The sequence below is a fragment of the Hippopotamus amphibius genome, chromosome 3 (genome assembly GCF_030028045.1).
Source record: "Hippopotamus amphibius kiboko isolate mHipAmp2 chromosome 3, mHipAmp2.hap2, whole genome shotgun sequence".
Lineage (NCBI taxonomy): Eukaryota > Metazoa > Chordata > Mammalia > Artiodactyla > Hippopotamidae > Hippopotamus > Hippopotamus amphibius.
Genome location: NC_080188.1, coordinates 106256724 through 106276297, shown reverse-complemented (window position 1 = coordinate 106276297; position 19574 = coordinate 106256724). Strand labels below are relative to the sequence as shown.

The 19574-nt window shown below is 35.6% G+C and overlaps 1 protein-coding gene and 1 pseudogene across 1 annotated transcript; both read right to left on the bottom strand.

Moving 5' to 3' along the window:
• Positions 1-1027: 1027 nt before the first annotated feature.
• LOC130848540 (olfactory receptor 8U9-like) lies at positions 1028-1981 on the bottom strand. The gene has a single exon (XM_057727003.1). The coding sequence runs from the start codon at positions 1979-1981 to the stop codon at positions 1028-1030; it is 954 nt and encodes a 317-aa protein (XP_057582986.1).
• A 15413-nt stretch (positions 1982-17394) lies between these two features.
• On the bottom strand, positions 17395-18331 carry LOC130848539 (olfactory receptor-like protein OLF2; annotated as a pseudogene).
• Between the last annotated feature and the right edge of the window lie 1243 nt (positions 18332-19574).

The following is a 19574-nucleotide window of genomic DNA, read 5'->3' as shown; positions in this document are numbered from 1 at the left end:
CCCATTGAACACATATTTTTAATAACTATTCTTTACAACAGAAACAGTATCAATTGGTCATTTCCATTGTTTTTTGTTTGTTTTCTTTTAATTTTAAGAAGTGTAATGATATGAACACATCAAAGGAGATGGAGTCCTCTTTTCTAGTGGCTTTTGGAGAAGGTCTAGGCACATTACTCCCAACTCCCATCCATATAGTGTCTGTAGAGTTGCTCCTGCTGAGGTAATTGGGGCAGAATGATGAGGAATAGAGGACCTGAGATGTCCTCTACATCCCATCATCCCTGTCTTTCATACTTATCAAAAGACAGAAACACACTTGCATTTCATCTAAAATGGATATTCTAGAATAAACTAAAATAAAGGGAGTATTTTTTAACTTCAAAAATTCACAAAGCTCCTTCTCGCATCATTTTCACAGGGAATGCGCATTTATTTATTCACTAAGTATTTCTGAATGGCATTATGAAGCCAAGCGTTTTAAATAGCAAAGTAGAAACTTTGAGAACAGGACAGGCAAGGGCCTTGCACTTGTGGAACTTTGAGTTAAGGGAGGAGGTTTTTCTTTTAATTTATTTTTATTTATTTGTTACTCATATACTTCTAAGTGTTATTATGGAACATGTACAGAGTGATGCTAGTACATAGCAAAGACTAAAACATACCTTTTAACCCACCCACCAACACTCACTTCTGGTGGAGAAAGTTCATTAAGCCCATTGTTTAAGAAAATATTGGAATATTTGGACCATAAGCTGAATTGACAAAGGGGGAAGGATTTCTCTGCCCATGATAGCTCCCTGGAGCATATACATGAACAGGGAAGAAAGGTATAAAAAGATGTCTTCAAAATAGCAAAGTGAACCTATTAATATTCTTCCTTAGTTTGGGCAGATAATTAAGATTAATAATGACTGACCCTTACACTCAGTTTAGGCATTAAGATAAGAAATGCAAAATATCTAGTTGTATTGGTGAGACTATACGACTCTAGGTCAAAGTACCTGAACTTTAGCTCTCAGAATCTTTAAACAAACACTTTTGGCTGAAAACATAATTTAGTGCCAATTACCCTTTTCATTGCACCTTTCACATCCTTATTCCTTAAACTGTAGATAAGGGGGTTTAACATGGGGATGACAACTGTGTAGAAGACAGAGGCCGTTTTGTCCGTGTCCATAGAGTAACTTGAGCTAGGTCTGAAATACATAAACAGAAGTGTGCCGTAAAATATACACACAGCGGTTAAGTGCGAGACACACGTAGAGAAGGCTTTGCATCTCCTTTCAGCTAAGTTCATTCTAAGGATGGTTGTTATGATGTAGCTGTAGGAGAGGAAGACAATGATGATGCTGCAACCCAGAACACAGCCGCTATAAGTGAACATCACTATCTCGTTGATGCTTGTATCTGAGGAGGAGAGGGCTAATAAGGGTGGGAAGTCACAGAAAAAGTGATTGACGATATTGGAATTGCAGAATGACAACTGAATTGTGCAATAGGTGAAAATTGCTGGATAGATCAAAGCTTCTATGTACACAAAAGCCACAAGCTGGGTACAGAATCTCTTGGACATGACAACTGTATAAAGAAGTGGGTTACAAATGGCTACATAGCGGTCATAAGCCATGACAGTCAACATGAGGCACTCCACATCTGCCAGGGTCCCAAAACAATACATCTGAATGGCACACAAGTTCAATGGAATCTTCTTTTGCTCAGATAAGAAATTAGTCAGCATCTTGGGAGACACAGTGGAGGACTGGCACACATCACAGAAGGACAGATTGCTCAGGAAATAGTACATGGGTGTGTGGAGTCTGGGGTCCATCTTGATCAGCAGGACCATCCCTAGAGTGGCAATCACAGTTATGCTGTAAACCAGCAGGAAGAGCCCAAAGAGCCCCTGCTGCACATCTTGTCTGTCAGAAAGTCCTAACAATATGAACTCAGTAAACACAGTGCAGTTCTCTGCAGTCATCACTCAGATCTGGAAATCTCTGGTTATGAAAGAGGAAATGGAAGTGAAGAGTAACATCATCTCACTATTCTAACATTTAAGTTGCTGGTCCTTTCTGTATTTCAGTAATTAAGAAAAGAGATAATGCTAGGAGTGTGTGAGGTAAACTGACTCCCTGAAAATATATCCAATTTAATATAAATCAATAAATGGTAATAATAATATCACATTCATATAGCACTGTACCGTTTGTGGTACTTTTTCATCTAAATTAAACCATGTTATTTCCATACCAACCTTAGTAGTATTTGTGATAATATTTGCTACTTCTACTCGTATTAAGGAATGGATGTCCTCAGATTTGAGGCAGTAATTCTTAAATTAATTGGTCCAGGTAACCCATATCTTCCAACAAGATTGCTGTTGGTCTTTTCGGTACTGCAGAAATATTGTTTTATTCGGTAGCAGAGAATCATGGTTAGTGAGATGCACAAATAATGGATGTATTCCTTTGTTATTTCCTCATCATCCACAATTATGGAGCAGGCAGAGCTATGCCAGATTCTTGCATGTAACATGTTCTCACATCCTCATAAATACTTCAGGCCCTATCCAGTATCCATTAACAGCTATCAATTAACTGGAACAGACAGTGAACTAAAGAAGAGGTTGGAAGTATCTCCGTGAACTATATGCTGGAGAGCACAGGTAGGAATATACCAGGGCTGACTGTGCTCCTCTGACATTTGCTGTTGCTCAAGGGACATTATGAAGAACATTTGGGACTTATCATAGGGACCTTGTCACACAGGTGACAGGTGGCACAAGAAATGCAGTGTGGTTTACTGTGTGAGTCCCTCAGCTCTATTCAACTAGAGTCCACATGCTCTAACAGATCAGATATGTGGGATGCTTGATAAGAGTACTCATATGTTCACAGTCCCACATATCCAGAGAGATTCACATATGAACTGTCTTCCCATCCCAATTCCTCAGAAACTGTGATACTGTTTTATTGTTTTCTTTGATCTCTGTTTCTCCTGAATATTTCTGAAATCTGCCTCCCTCTGGTTAAATGAGTTTGTGTTTCTTGAATTCTCTGCCCCACTCTTACATTCTACCCAACCAATTATGTTATGTATAATGTCACACATGCCCTCCTCTGTTCTTTGAGAATATTCATCAAATGGAGTTGAGGGCAGATGAAGAACCGCAAGAGTATCTGGTTAATGATCTAGTGATCAATGTGCTGGTCTCCAAGATCTTGGTTTAAATTAATTTAATTATCTGTCCATGTAGACATATTATTTAAAAAAAAATAATGAAAACCATAAAAAATATATAAAAGTACAGGTAAGAAATTTAAAACAATGTAAAATGTCTAGCCACTACATCCTTACTCTTTTTTGTATTCCCTCCTTTATGTATTGATATATTTTAGTTTTATTGAAAATGTAATTTTAAAAAGTTTGTATACTATTTCAAACCCTTCTGTGGTTTTATTACATGCTTTCAGTTGAAAAGGATAAACTAAATAAAGGAATCTAAAATATAAATCTGAGAAACAAACAAAATTATTAGTACCTGAATCAGAGCTACTGATTGTTTGTTGCATGCAGTTCTGTCCCCAGGAGGCTTAAGCATTGTCACTTGACAGATCGGGATTATATAACCATCTCTGCATGTGGTCCCTGTGAAATAAGTGACAATATAATAATGTGGTTTCTGTTATTTCCTGCAAGCTAGGTGATTGAGAAAGAAAAACTTTTTAAAAAGAAGAACTTTTTAAAAAATGTAATGCAAATTCCCTGGTGGTGCAGTGGTTGAGAATCTGCCTGCCAAGGCAGAGGACACAGGTTTGAGCACTGGTCCAGGAAGAATCCCACATGCCATGGAGCAACTAAGCCCATGAGACACAACTACTGAAGCATGTGCACCGTAGAACCCACATGCAACTATTACTGAGCCCACATGATGCAACTACTGCAGCCTGCAGTACCCAGAGCCCGTGCTCTGCAACACAGGAGAAGCCACCTCACTGAGAAGCCCATGTACCACGAGGAAGAGTAGCCCCCACTCACCAAAACTAGAGAAAGCCCATGTACAGCAACAAAAACCCAATGCAGCCAAATAATAAAAAATAAATAAATTAATTAAAAAATTAAAAAATGTTACTTTCATCCCTCTATATCTTCTTGCCCAATTATACATATTTAACAATAGTAAAATGAGTCCAGTCAATGAGCATCCCTTATTTTCACCTCGAAAAATCTCTATTCACGGATTTTGTTTTAATTTCATAATTTAGAAAAAAAATATACTCATTCATGCTCACACTTACACAGACATACATACACAAACTCTGTACCATTAAATACATTTACAAATTAAAAATTTTTGTAAATATAGCCAGAAAATTAACCATAATAATACCACCTAGGAATAACTATTTTTGTTTTCTGTGTTATGAGATTTTAAACTTTTAAACAAAAATGAGATCAGAATAAAAACACCTTATACATATAAATATTATGAACATAGTCAAATCATTCCTTTCTATTGATATACATTAATCTATTCATTCTATTCTCTACTAATGGCCACCTGGTTTATATATAGTTTTCATATCATAAAAACTCTGATACGAGTAAAATTATACATACATAATTTATCAGTTCTTTAAAATAATTCTAAGAAGTGGCTTTTAAAAACAAAGAGATTTGACTTTCAATAAAGGCAATTTTGGCCTTTTTACCAGCTCAGAGGTTTTATATTATTTAATTACCACATTAATCATATATTTTGTATTACCACATATGTTGGAGTTGTATCTGACAACCTTATTATAAGATACAGAAATTAAAATACAGAGGTGATATGTAAAGTTCTACAGCCTGTAGATGTTAAGTTCCTTTGACTTCATAGAAAACGCTCACCATAGATTCCTGAATACAGTGCATTGAGACAAATTTGTTTTAAAAGGTAACTTCCTTAAATATTCTTGTAGAATGTTGGGGTGTGTTTATGTTAAAGTGACATTTCAAAAATTCACACAATAATGACCCAGAGACTCCTAGATTTCTGAGGGAACTGAAAGACCATTCAAACCCCACTTCTAAAGCAAAGTGGGATCCAAAAGTGAGTGACAGCAGAGGGGAGCAACTAGGAAGGGGTGTCACACTGGGAGCTGATCTCTTTTAATTATGTCACTTGGACACTCAAACATTATTAAGTTGATGTGAAAAGTGTTGTGGAGGGTGGCTTCATTGGAGAGTTTCAGGAAGCAAATAGAAAATAAAGAACTTGGCATCTCTTGATGTCTTGCAACCTGCCAGCTTAGAGGGACAGTCTCTGTTTTGTCCATTTATTGAGCAATATTTTGTCCTGTGTGTGAATCACTGGCATACACTTATAAGCAGAGGTTGCTATGTGCTCTTTACATGAACACCACTGATAAACGTCCCCCAGATGTATGGTAATCATGCACCTTAGCCGCATATCTCTAGTCTTGTTGCAGTTGATTTAATTGCCACAGACCTGTAAATGCAAAATTTGTGTTTAAAACAAAAAAGATGTGAAAGGATACATCAGTTTATGCATTCTAATATTTCAGATAGTTTCATATTTTTTTCTAAAATTAACTTGAATAGACTGTAAAATTAACCTGCAGGGTTTTTTGTTTGCATTGTTTGTTTTTATGGGATTTCTCCTTGCTTTATAGAGCTAGAAAACTCTTCAGGCAAAATTCAATGAAATTAGCCTATTTTTGATTTTTGGAAAAGTGCTTTTTGTGACAGTGTTAATGTATTTTTCTAATGTACTACTCTCCTTTGGGTGATGGTCTGATAATAAAATACCAAATGTACTCCTGTGGGGGATATTATTGAGGCCAATCACAAACTGCCTAATTAATTACTAGTCATTTTCCACCAGGAAACCATAGCAACAATGGTACATTTGTGGTACCTAAGACTTTGCTACCATTCTCTTCTTCTTTGAGACGTATTCGAGGGAGAGAAACATCCTTGACCACCCTCTTCTGATGCCTTTCCATACTTGGTTTTCCTTCAGGGGCTTCCCTGTCTCCAAGGATGCCAATTCCTTCAAGCTACACTTGTTAGGCAGGATGCAAGCTAATTTCATGTACATGGCTGCCCCTCCAGACCTTGTAGTCTAACTCCCACCCCCATTAAAATTCAAAGTATGGGCAGTCATGCATCACTGAAAGTTGGGTGATACATTACTTCCCAAAGGTTTGTGTGTTGATAGAGAATAGTTGAGGGGAAGATGTAAGGTTGAATTTAGGACATTAGAGACAAAAGTGAGGAAAAACATCTATGTGGCTTTTCTGTCATCACTGGTGCCCATAAACATAATACTATGCAGGCAACTGTTTACTTTCACTCTCCTTTCAGAAAATGGTTGTCTGCACCTGAGGCATGAATCATCATTGCATAAATCCAATGCATGACCATGGAACCAAAGAAAACTAGGTTTACTGGATCTCTCTGTTGTCTGAAACAAGCAAAGCAGTGTCTTGGGTTGTTAAAACCTCTCTGTTCTATAAGCAAGGTAGTACTTTTTAGGAACATAAAATGTAATAATTTAATAAAATCATCTATGAAAGTTGTATGTTTTATTAATTTACAAGAATATCTAAGAATGCTAATAAAGTTGTATAACCTTTTCTATTAAAGCCTGAGTGCCAAATTGGAGGCCGGTTAAGGGTGTTGTGTTTAAAAGTATTTGGTCTACAGCTCAATTCCTCACCGATAGATGCAACATAGTTCTTTTGTATGATGATGAAGGTGCTCTGTTTTGTTTTGTTTTGTTTTTGTTTTTGTTTTTTGCTTTTAATTTAATATGTCCAGTAGTGGGGATAGATTTACACAGTAGTGGATCATAGATGTATAGAAGCAGGTTGTGGTAACAGGAAGGGACCTTGGAGATAATAGAGTGTGAGGCTCTCTTTTACAGAGAAAAGACTGAGGGCTAGTAAGGAAGAGTGAGTTGGTAAACAACACAAGTGATTTAGAGTTGCAGTGGGTACCTGGTTCATAGCAAATTTCTGGAGAGGAATTTCTGAGAAGTTAAAAGTTGCTGCTTCTAACTTTAGCACAGGGTGTCCCATACACTGGAGTTATTGAGCTTTACACATGCTGTATTCTAACAAAGGTAATCCTGTAACCTACTACCAGTATGTATCTGTCTGTTCACTATGTTATACTTATGCCCAAATATGCCATCACTATGTCATTATTACCTTTATAATTTTCAGTGCCAAGAGTAAAGGAAAGAGATCTTGTTATAGAAGCATTCCTAATAAGTTAATCATGTCACACAGTCATTGGGAATCTTATGCTTGGACAACAATATTTTCCATCAGTCCCAGATGGATGTGTAAGAACAGTGTGATGTAGAGACACAGAGTGGAAGGGAATGGTGAGGATTGAAGTAGGTAAGCTAGGATAGATCATAGCTTTTGATACTATGTTTTCCCAGTTTCTGTAGAATCCCAATAAGGATGGTTTAGGTCAGGCCATCAACCCCAAATTTCTATTTAAGTCATGATTCTCCTATGCAGCAGTTCTAGTAAGTGACTTTTTATCCTCTAATTGCATAAATCAGGGAGATGAAGCCTCTAATTAATCAAATTGATTTCTTCCATTTTTAGACATTCAGTCACTGAACTTCAGATACCTTATTTATTGTATTAAAATTTTATTCTTGTTAGTTTCCACTCACTGAATGTGATTAAAGAGGCCGATAAACAGATCAAATCAATCTTTACATATCACTGTCCTATGTAAAATGGAAGGAAGATGGTATGTCTATAACTTCTGAATAGCAGCAATCCACTGACCTTCCCATTTTGGGGGCTTTAATATATTTCAAACAATGTTTTCTGCTATATTTTTTTCTATTAAGAAGGATTAACAAAAGAATGTGGGTAAATTGAGAAAATGTGATACAGGTAGAAATCTTTAAAACAATTTTTTCTTTAAAATAACATTAACCAATGGCTCTTTCCACCACCATATTTACCCCTAATCTGTCACTGTTTCCCACAAATGCCACCTTCACTAGCAGTGAGCCTCTTGGGCTTTACTTCCCTTCTGAAATTCTTTCACATAAGGACATTTGCAATTACAATTCTAAAGGATAATTAAGGATGCCATTGGATCTTTCAAATGTCCAGCCATTTCCATGTATTCTCAACAAGCTGCTTCTAGAATTTGACAGAAAACTTGAGCAGAACAAGATGATACAAGGTACATCAAGAAAGTACACAGGATTGGGTTTCCTAGGTGGCACAATGGTTAAGAAACTGCCTGCCAATGCAGGGGATACGGGTCTGAGCCCTGTTCCAGGAAGATCCCACATGCCGCAGAGCAACAAAGCCTGTGTGCCACAACAATTGAGCCCATGTGCTGCAACTATGGAAGCCCATGCATCTAGAGCCCGGGCTCCACAACAAGAGAACACATGGCAACAAGGAGACCCAACACAGCCAATTAAATAAATAAATAAATAAATAAATAAATAAATAAATAAAGACAGACACACACAAAAAAGAAAGTACACAGGATCATACTTCTTACTTCCTATGTAATTAATATGAAAGTCTTTATAGATTCATTTTCTTTGTACCCATGCCATTTTATGTAATTTCTCAAAAGCTATGCAATGTGTATATACAAGGCACGTATCATAACCTCATTTAGTTTGTTTTGCTTAGTACCTAATAAAAACTCAAAATATTACTAGGAATGCTGTTTTTTTATTATTTATGTGTTGTCCCATTTTGTGTCTCAGTCATGGTGCAGTTATTGGGAGGGTAGGAATGAATGTCTTTAAGCAAATGTTCACAGTCTCATATTGGAGGCAATAGCTTAATCACATAGAGAAAAATAAAGTGATGCCTTGAGAAGAGTATTATTTATAATGCATAAAGGAGTTTTAACCAGGACTATGAAGAGGGAAAATGGGAAGAAAAGCTGAGTGAAAGTGACTGAGTTGGAAATTTCAGCAAAATGGTGCACTTTGTCAGAACCCTCCACCATGCTCTTTTATTTGTCCCCTGTTGGACTTCACATTCTCTAAGAAGGCATTACACTGTTGACCTAAGCATCTCTAATTCCCAGCACCTCAGTCTAGAATCTTTCTTCTCCCCATCATCCTTTTCTTCTCTACTCATCGTTTAGATTTGAAAATAATCATTCCTTCCCTGCCTTCTAGATTAAGATGTTTTGCTTGAAATTGGGGTATCTTGTATTTTTCTTCAAGATGACATATAATTTATTATTTGTAAGATTAGTTTATTAATGTTTCTCATTTCCACTACATTATACAATTCATGATTAACAAAACAACTGCATTCAGCATTAAATGCAATTCTCCTAGAAGTACAAAAGTGCATTCTAAACACTAATAAGTCAGAATACTTCAATTAATGCATAAAATAAATAGCAAAATATGAAAAAATTGGCACACTAAGATGGAGATTGTTTTATTAAGAGAAAAATAATTGACCTATCACTGACAATCATATTACATGTAAGTTAATAAATAAAAATTATTATGGCACTATTCTTGATGTATGACATCTTTAGTGTCTACAGATATATGAAACAAGTTTTATAGAACTAGTCTATCACTTTTAATCACTCATTTGCTACAGGATGCATAGTCAATTGGATAACTGACCTTTGACCAAGATTAATTTCTTGAAAATCAAAGAGAAGTGCTAAAAAGAAATGGAACATACTAAAATAGGTAAATAAGCATACCTTTGGATTTTGACTTTTCCATTTAAATGACAATGGGAAAATGAACAATCATTGTTTCTGAGAAATATAGACTTTTGTTTCTTACATTTATGTATACACATTACATATGTGTGTGTGTGTTGATATATAAAAACTGAAATGTGGATGGTGGTGTGATTTTTATTTTTTCTATACTTAAATATTATGGTATTTGGATACCATAAATATGGTATGGACTTGGATTTACATATATTGGTATTAGTAATGTGTTATCTCTACTACTATTTGGAAAAGACAAGAGCAAATTTACATGTACAATGATATCACTTGCATAGGGATAAAAAAGTAAGGGTTTGCTTATCAACCTTGATTAAAGTATACATAAATACAATCTTTAATATCCCTCTACAAATTACAAATGAGGTTTGTGAAATTCACACAGGTCTAACAAGGAAATATCATTGATTACTAGATTACAGTGTTTATTTAACTGAGTAAGAAGGTTTAAAATGATTCATTTACAAATTCTCAGTACTTGATTTCTCACTTTTCCACAAAAGTAAGATTCCTCCCCACCTCCCTCACATAATCTTTAAATTTAGCCATTTGGAAACCTACCTGAAATGAGCAAGTTTTTCTGTTCTTTCTTACTGGTACATATACAATAGGTAGAGTGCATTTTATTTCTATCTAGTGACTGTTGGGTGTTAAATCTCTAAAGCCTCAGCCTTAGCATTTTTATGTTATGAGAACATGATTAATTAGATTCCTAGTTCTATATTTTCCCCTGTGAATGCACAACAATTTTAGCAAGGGCTGAACTTTTAGTTCTTCACTCTTTTCACCAAATTGATCAATGTCAGAAATTTACCAGAATTTATTTTAATGCTATGCTTTATGGCTACTGTAAATCTGAGACAGGAAGGGAGCTGGACACAATCTTTAAAAGAATCATATAGCTCGAGGACAGGACATAAACTAATTAGAACCAAATAGGTCCAAGATGGTGGGCAGAGTTGACTTACACCAGACCTTGGGCCTCTATGCTCTTTGTAACACAGCAGCATGCTAAATGATACACCTACAGGTGCCACGACTGACCATAAAGGTCACAAAGTGGGCAGTGACCCAATTCCTGGAAATCCCCACCCCTGCCCCAAAATATCTGGAATACCACTCCCATTCATTAGCCTATACAATTACCTACCCCTATTAAAACTGACAACCCCGTACCTGGTGCCACTCTCACCTTCTGAGATGGTTCACACTCTGTCTATGGAGTGTGTTTCTCCCTGAATAAACCTTCTTTCTCTTTCCTGTGGCTCACTCTTGAACTCTTTCCTGCATTAGGCCAAGAACCCATGCTTGGCGGCTGTCCCAGGGACTTGGATGTGACCTGAGATGTGAGCATCTTCTCTCACCCCACTCTCTTTCCTGCAACAAATCTACTGTCTTCTCCAGTGAAACCAGATGTCTAATGAAGTTAAACTAGGTCCTGTATGAATGACTTTCATCTCCTTTTCATTGTCAATCCAGTCTCTTCCGTTTTTAAAGATCTCCTTCACTTCTCATTTAGAGATATGATAATCTTACATATTGGTTTTTTCGTTAGTCATTGGCTGAATCCTTTCCCCCAAGTACCTGTTAATCACCCATATTTCAATGATTTTTTATTATGTCGCTACAGAAAACTTTTTCCTTCTTTCTTTCTAAGTTTTATGACTAGCCTAATTATTAAATTGACATAAGACAGAGTAACAGGAGAAAAATAAATTTAACTTCTACATATGAAGCTCCCATAAAACGGATGAGATTCAAAGTGACCACAGCAATCAGCTTTTATTCCTTTTAAACAAGGAGAGAATAAATTTGTGGAGAATTGATAAGACAAAGGGTTTAGGATTAGGGTAGTAATTAGTAAATAAGTAAAAATGTTTTGTTATACAGACTTCTTGGCTCTAATTTCCTTGTTTCTGGGGACATGAATGTCTTCAACCCTCTAGTACAGAGAGGGGAACTTTCACATGGGAGATTTATTTACTGCTTTCAGACATTTAAAGGAGGATCAGAGTGTCCTTTTTCCACTGCTATTTCAAAATAATTAACATGCCAAAGAGGTGCATTTGGGGGTGGCGTAGTCTGCTCTCCTTCATGTGTATAACATCTATCACACGTTTTATACTCTTACAGATTTATGAAACTTACCTATATACAGGCAGACCTCATTTTATTGTGTTTCACTTTATTGTGTTTCGCAGATTATTGTGTTTTTTACAAATTGAAGGTTTGTGGCAACCCTGCATCAAGAGAATCTATCAGTGTTGTTTATCTAACAGCATTTGCTCACTTCATGTCTCTGTATCACATTTTGATAATTCCCACGATTTTCAGACTGTCTCATCATAGTATATTATTTGATGTGCAATCTGTGATCAGTGATTCTTGATGTTACTACTACAACTTGCTGAAGACTCAGGTGATGATTAGCATTTTTTAGCAATAAAGTACATTTTAACTAAGGTATGTACATTGTTTTCCTCTTTTAGACACAGTGCTATTGCACAATTAATAGACTACAGTATAGTGTAAATGTAACTTTCACAGATACTAGGAAACCAGAAATTTCCTGTGACTTGCTTTATTGTGATATTCACTTCATCGTGGTGCTCTGGAACAGAAATCACAATATCTCTGAGGTATTCCTATATGTGTCTTTGTATATTCCTACAATTCTTAGTGTAAGATTTCCATGAACAAGGACTCAGAAAATGTTTGTTATTAAATATTTTCCTGTTTTTATGCTGGCAGATGTTGTCTATCTCTGCTGCTATAAGGCTGGTAGATGTTCAATGAAAGTTAGAAATAAACAGCCTATGAAGGCTCTTTTCACTAATATAGTTCATGTGAACAAGGATGATCTATCAAAAAAAAAAGTGTGTTGGGATAATGCCTTAAAAAAAAATAAAAATAAGCCAAGGTCCATTTGTTTCCAAAATATCTATTGTGTGCCAAAATCGTAGAAACAGAGTAGAGAATGGTGGGTACCAGGAGCCAGGAGTGGGAGAATTGAGGAGATGTTGGTTAAAGTGTGTAAACTTGCAGTTATAAGATGAACTAGTTCTGGAGATCTAAAGCAGAGCATTGTGATTATGCCATACTGCTATGTGTTACAATGCCATACTACATCCTTGAAAGTTGCTAACAGACTGGATCTTAAATGCTCTTGCCACAAAAAATAAACAATGATTATGTGACTGATGCCGCTGTTAGCTAAAGATATGGTGGTAATCGTATTCCAATGAATAAATGTATCAAATGCATAATTCCAGAGAGCGCAAGAAAATAAGTAAAATGTCCCCCCTGAAGTTGTGCAACATGGCAGTCTTAGGGGATACTCTATCGGCCATGTTCTGAGTGATAATATGAATCATTTCAGAATGTTGACAAGCACAAATTCCTATGTATTCATTAAATTCTACTGCTGAATGTAACATACAATAATACTTTCCTATTCTGTGTTCTGTCTTGTTGCAATTCATTTATTTCTTTACCACGTAACAGGTAAATGTAAATTTGTGTGTAAGTGCGGGGAGCTGCCCTGAACAGGGGTCTTGGTTTCCATAGTTGCCCTAACAAGGGGCCTTGGTTTCCAAGACACAGCCCTGGGAGCTGCCTTACTTTAAGGGCTTGCCTAGGCTTGCCTGGGCAAGCACAGCGCTCTGTCCCGCCACCCCTGACCTCCTGGCTACGTGCCTTAAAGAACGCATCTGCTTCTGTGAAACGTGCTGTGTACACAGTCTCCTTGACGTTTGTTCCTTAGGAATGTACTGTTTAAGCACATAGTTAGCGATGCATGCAATCATAAAGATTTACGATTGTCCCAAAGCAAACACAAGATAACAGGATGTTTTAGATTGTTGAGTTGAGCTTTATCTTAAAGAGTAACAGACATATGTCTTGCAAGAATCCTTTTGTTCTTTCTCCTCCTTGACAAAAATCATATATAAGCTTGTACTAAATAAAGTTCAGTATCAGTTGCCTGTGAGCTTCTGATCCTCTCGACCCCATTCTGTGTCTGTCTCTTTAATTTTCTTAGCCGCGTCAAGCTCATCGCCGGACCTCATTGACTTTGCTGGCTGGCCCCCGCATGTAAGCAAAGTAATTTATGAAGTGATCAATATAAACCAGTGTATGTTTACAAATACTCCAGGGGATTTATTTCTTTTGAAATCTCACTGAGAAGTAGACAAAGACTTAGCTATTTTTCAGGGTCTCATAAAGCTAGAACACACTGTAGGCTAAAATCATTAAAATAAAACAGTCGCTGTATGGTAAAGGGTGTCTTAGTGATACATTTATTGTTGCTTTATTGCAATTATTTGAATGATGATATCTATACAAATATACTTAATTTGCTGTTATAGGAGGTATTGTTGAGGCCAAGCTCAAAGTAAATAATTATAATAATTTACCACATGTTTAACTGAAGGTGCTAATGCATTTGTGTCACCCAAGAGCTTTACTACCATTATCTACTTCTCTGGTTACATATTGGAAGGATGGAGTTTGTCCTTGCTTACTTTATTATGACTCCTTTCCAAAATCACTTTTTCCATCAGGGGCTTCTCTGTCTCCAGGAATGACAAATCTTTTAGGGTTTCACTCTGTTGAGATAGGACCTAAATTTAGCTTCCTAAACCTAACTGCCCCTGCAGACCATTTAGTATAATTTCCCTCCATTATGAGCAAAAGAGCTGTAGTGACTACATTATTAAAAACTTTGGGTAATTAGCTTCCTTAATGGTATTTAGATTAAATTGAAGTTAACTTTCTTACAACATGGAAGAAAGTTACGTACTGGAATTTAATACATGGGAGACAAGCAAGTGAGAAAAAACTCTGTCTACATGACTTCCCCTGTGCCACTGTGCCTCTATTTGTAATGTTGCAGAAATCCGTCCAGCAAGAAAACAAGTACCACACTCCGAGGGTTGGAGAACTCAGGTTTATTAATCTAGCGGCCCCAGAAGAGCTAACACTCCAAAGTTCTGGGCCCCCAGCTCAGGGTGAGCTTTACTTTTATAGGGGTCTGTGCACATGTTTACAGTTAGCATTGGTAGATTGGTTACTTAGTTTACAGAGCATGGAAGTTTCCAAACAGAAACTTATAAGAGCAGGTGCAGAACATTCCATATTTAGCAAAACATCCTATGGTTACACTTGATTGCTAGGTCATCTTGTTTTTGTTTTTCCTTTTTGGCACAACAATCATATTTTACAAAAGCAAAACAAGCATGGAGTTATTTTTTAGCTGAGTGCAAGTTTCAAATTTTCCACTTCAGTAATACTTTGTAAGCAACTGTTTACTTATAAACACCCGTCTTTAGAAAATAGTTCTATGGCCCTAAGTCATGGGTCAATGTGTTTAAATTCAGTGGATGATAATGGTACCAAGGAAAGCCAAGGTTCCTTAAGCCTCACTGTTGGTAAAAAATATATTAGGAGTGCTCATGGGTTAAATAAGACATGTTTGCATTTTTAATAGCAAGAGATAAGTATTCACTTGTGATCTATGAAAGTTGAACTATTTATTTTATAAAAATGTACTGGACTTTTTTTATAAAGAATGTCTAGGAATACAAATTTATAATGAGAAAATTCTGAAGTTTCATATAACCTAATGGTAAACAGACTTTGGTTTTAGAAAATGTTTTTGCTGTGTAACATACATATAGAGAATACTTTAATAATAACTATACAGATAAACTTTTTTTTTAAAAGCACCCCTGTAGTTAGGACACAGACCAAGAAGTAAAAATTTTCAGAATCAACAATATGGAAAATCAAGCCAGAAATCTCTTACAGGTCATTATCTCAAGTCCCTAATTGAATCACAAAATCTCCAGTGTTTCCATTAAATGCTTATTTATCCTAAACATTCTACATTTAAGCACAGGGATCGTATACATTTTATGAATCAATTAAGTTAAGATGCCCTTTTATTGAGCTTAAAATTCCTCATTTAATATGCAACATTTCCTTTTCTTTAGTTCACTCATTAGACTTAAATTTGCTTATAGGAGGTAAATGCAGATGAAACCTGATTTTAGACATGTTACAGTTATTTTTTCAGAGATTGACACCCATCTCTGTGTGAGGCTTTAGTCTGAATCAATTTCATTCCTACCATGCTACTGTTCAATGTAGTAACTAGAAAGTAGATAAAATTTCAAAAGAGAATAAATTTCAAATGGGTTCAGGAAATATTGTAACTAAAAGAAGCATCCCCTATTTCTTTTCTACCTCTATACATCCCCCTACCAGGTCTTAGAATCCCAGAAAGACTATTACCCTGGAGTCTCATTGTCCCACTTGGGCTTTCCTGGCAATCTACAATGTTTTCACTCAAAGGCATTTTACAATGGCATCTAGATAGCCTTAGGTACTGAATGACTTTTTGCTTGTTTTATTGTAGCAAATGCTCAAGAGTGCCCTTGATTCTTGCATGGTCCTTCAAATGCATGCCCACTTCCAGTGATTTAATCACCAGCACACTAGAGCAGAGCTATGCAGAGCTTTTACATATCTTCTAAATATTCAGAAAAGAGATCTTTGGTTTAATTATTTTTCAAAAAAAATTATGTGTATGTCTTAACTTCCCGTTACTTTTAGCATCACAACCAATTTCTGTACTTGGATATAAGACACAAAATATCTGTTTAAGGCACATACAAGAACCTCAGTAATTTTGTCTTTTGCTTCATATGAATAAACTTTCAATAAAAATTAACCTTTTTTGGTTTATCTCTCTTTATCTCTTTTAGTCTGCCTACATGTTATGCTGATGCTTGGATAAAGAGATAGAATGCACAGTCCTTAAAACCAGGGTGTTCATTAAACCCACATTGAAGGTAATAATTTAGAAAACAGAGTAACAGAGGCAGCAATGATGTGAGGCACAGGGCAGTTAGTGAAACAATCTTAGAGCTTGCTGGAGGGAAGGAAAGCCCCCTGGAAGAAGTGACTGGGTTGTGGATGGCAGCACTCTAACAGGATCTTGTCCACTTCAGTGACTCTCTAATTGTTCATCCATCTGCACGGAATGCTTTCTCTGCCGACTTGCATCTCTCAGTTAATTCCTACTTATCTTTTAGACACCAAAATAGCTGTGTTCATTCTCAGGAAGCAATTTTTAACTTCCTTCACTATATTTGAACAATGCACTTTGGGTTTATGGTATTCAGTCTTTTTACATTATGGCATAATTATAGTTCATTGTAATTTATATAATTATCTGATTAATATCTCTCACTTCCATTAGAAGATAAGATTAATTAGTATAAAAACTACTGGATTCACCTTGAAATTCAGAGTACAGAGAAATGCAACAGGTACTTAGAAAACACTTAATAACTGTTACAAAATTATATTAATACACAAATGAAATATTGAAGAAACAAAAACTTGGCAATTTAAGGGTCCAGAACTTTTCCAAAAATAGGGAGTATACAATATAAGTTCAAGACATAAAATGAAGCATGGAGTAAATAGGATATAACATTTTGGAACGGCTTGAACATAATAAAAATACTTATCGATCACACCACATTAGTCAAAACAATTTTGAGTTGAATCATAATGTAAGAGTGGGAGAAAAATATGTACCTACAACTTTTCAATGGAACACTTTTTACTTTTAAGTTTCTCCAGAGCCTCTTTCACATCCTTGTTTTGTAGGCTATAAATCAGATGATTTAACATGAGAATCACAAGGGTATAAAACAATAAGTTCATTTTGTCTTGATCTAGAGAGTAGGAAGGAAATACATGAAGAGTAGAGTTCCCTGGAAAATTGCAACCACAGTTAGGTGGGAGGTGCAGGTGGAGAAAGCTTTGAACCTCCCATCAGCAGAGTGGATATTCATCTCTGCTAGAATGATGTAACAATAAGACATAAAAAGACCTGAAAGGGTAATCAGTTCCATGAAGCCAAAAATTGTAAATATCACTAACTCATCGACCTGTGTGTCTGAGCAAGATAGCAAGAGGTGAGTTGGGCCATCACAAAAGAAATGGTTAATCTCATTAGACGCACAGTAACACAAGCAGAGTATTAATATTGTATTAATTAAAGCATCCATTATTCCCATTATGTAAACCCTGGCCATGAGCAGGGAGCACACTCTGCTGGACATGCTGACTGCATGGAGCAAGGGGTTGCTGATGGCCTTGCACTGATCATAGGCCATCACTGCCAGCAGTAGACACTCAGAATCTACAAATGTACAGAAGATCAACAACTGCAGAGCAGAGGCAAAGAAGAGGATGACTTGTCCTTGGCAATGAAATCTACCAACATTTTAGGTCCAATTGACGTAGAATAGCAGACGTCACTGAAGAAGATGTGGCTGAGATAAAAATACACTGGCATGTGAAGCTGGGAATCTATTCTTATTAAAGTGATCATCCCAAGATTTGCAATAAGAATAATGAGATAAACAACTAGAAACATGGAACATAGAGTCACTTTGATTACAGTGTTGCTACTAATTACCAAGAGAAGGAATTCATTCAGGGAAGGACAATTTTCTCCATCCATTTTCTTCTTCTAAAATGCCCCAGAAATGATAAAAAAAAATGTGAAATCAAAGTTTTAACTCGACACTCAGGAAAAATATAATTGGTAAATCAGAAAGGATTTATTATCTTATATTATATACTTTATATTCTTTCTTCTAAGAAAATAGCTCAGAGAAGTTTTATTGCTATGCTGTTGACAAAAGTTAAACTGTCTAGGATAGGATTTTGACAAAGTTTGATTCTCAATTTAGAGGTCTTCTATGAGGTATGTGGATTGTGTGAACCTTCACCATTTTATCTCAGCAGTCACTCATGAGCTTAGAGATCATTACAGGTCACTATGATATGAAAGCAACACCTAAATGAAAGAAAAACCTGGAATATACCGCCTTATATTTGTAGAATAAATATCCAATTGAGCATAAAAGTGATTATGCTTGTTGAGTTATTTAAGAATCATGATTTAAGATTGTGTATTAAACTCAGACACAATGAACATATCTCTGATTTCAGAATGATGGACAATATGATGCTACTATTCTTGGTCTATATTATTTTTAGTATTTTTTGAGACATTACATATATTTCAATAAATTTTTATCTAGAAATAGATTACTGCCTTCCACATTATTATTACTTACATGCAAGAGGGGTCTGGTGGCAAAGCTCATGTCTCTTGACCGGCCAAGAAGAAATGTTACCAACAATTGGGATCAACAGAATTTAATATTTCCAGCCTTTTAGGTTTTAACCTGACTTGTTCATTAAAAATAGAGGTGGGAAAAGGAGTAATAAGCATATATTTTGATATAAAGACTTCTATTTGTGTGTGTGTGTCTGTGCATGCATTTTTGTTTCTCTGTTAATATATGAAAATTTGAATATGAAAGTTTGATTTTGTTTTAGACTTCAGTAAATATGGCATGTGGTTCATACTGGTTTGAATTTACACAAGTTAGTATTTGTTTTGTGGAATCTCAATGTTGACTGCTAAAAAATGAAAAAAAAAATACATTTACATATACCATTTCACAGTGATTAAAGTATTCAAAGATTTTCTTCATTTTGATTAAGATATAAATAAATATAACTTTTTATTTGCTAATCTAAATGAATCCTAATTTCCCTTCTTTAATAAGAAATCCTTTTTTTTTTTTTTTTGCCAATACATTGCAGACTATAACCAGAGGAAATAAATACAATGTTTATTCACAATTTTCCAAATATTTGATTTTTTATTTTTCCAAATGTAAGGTATTTTATTC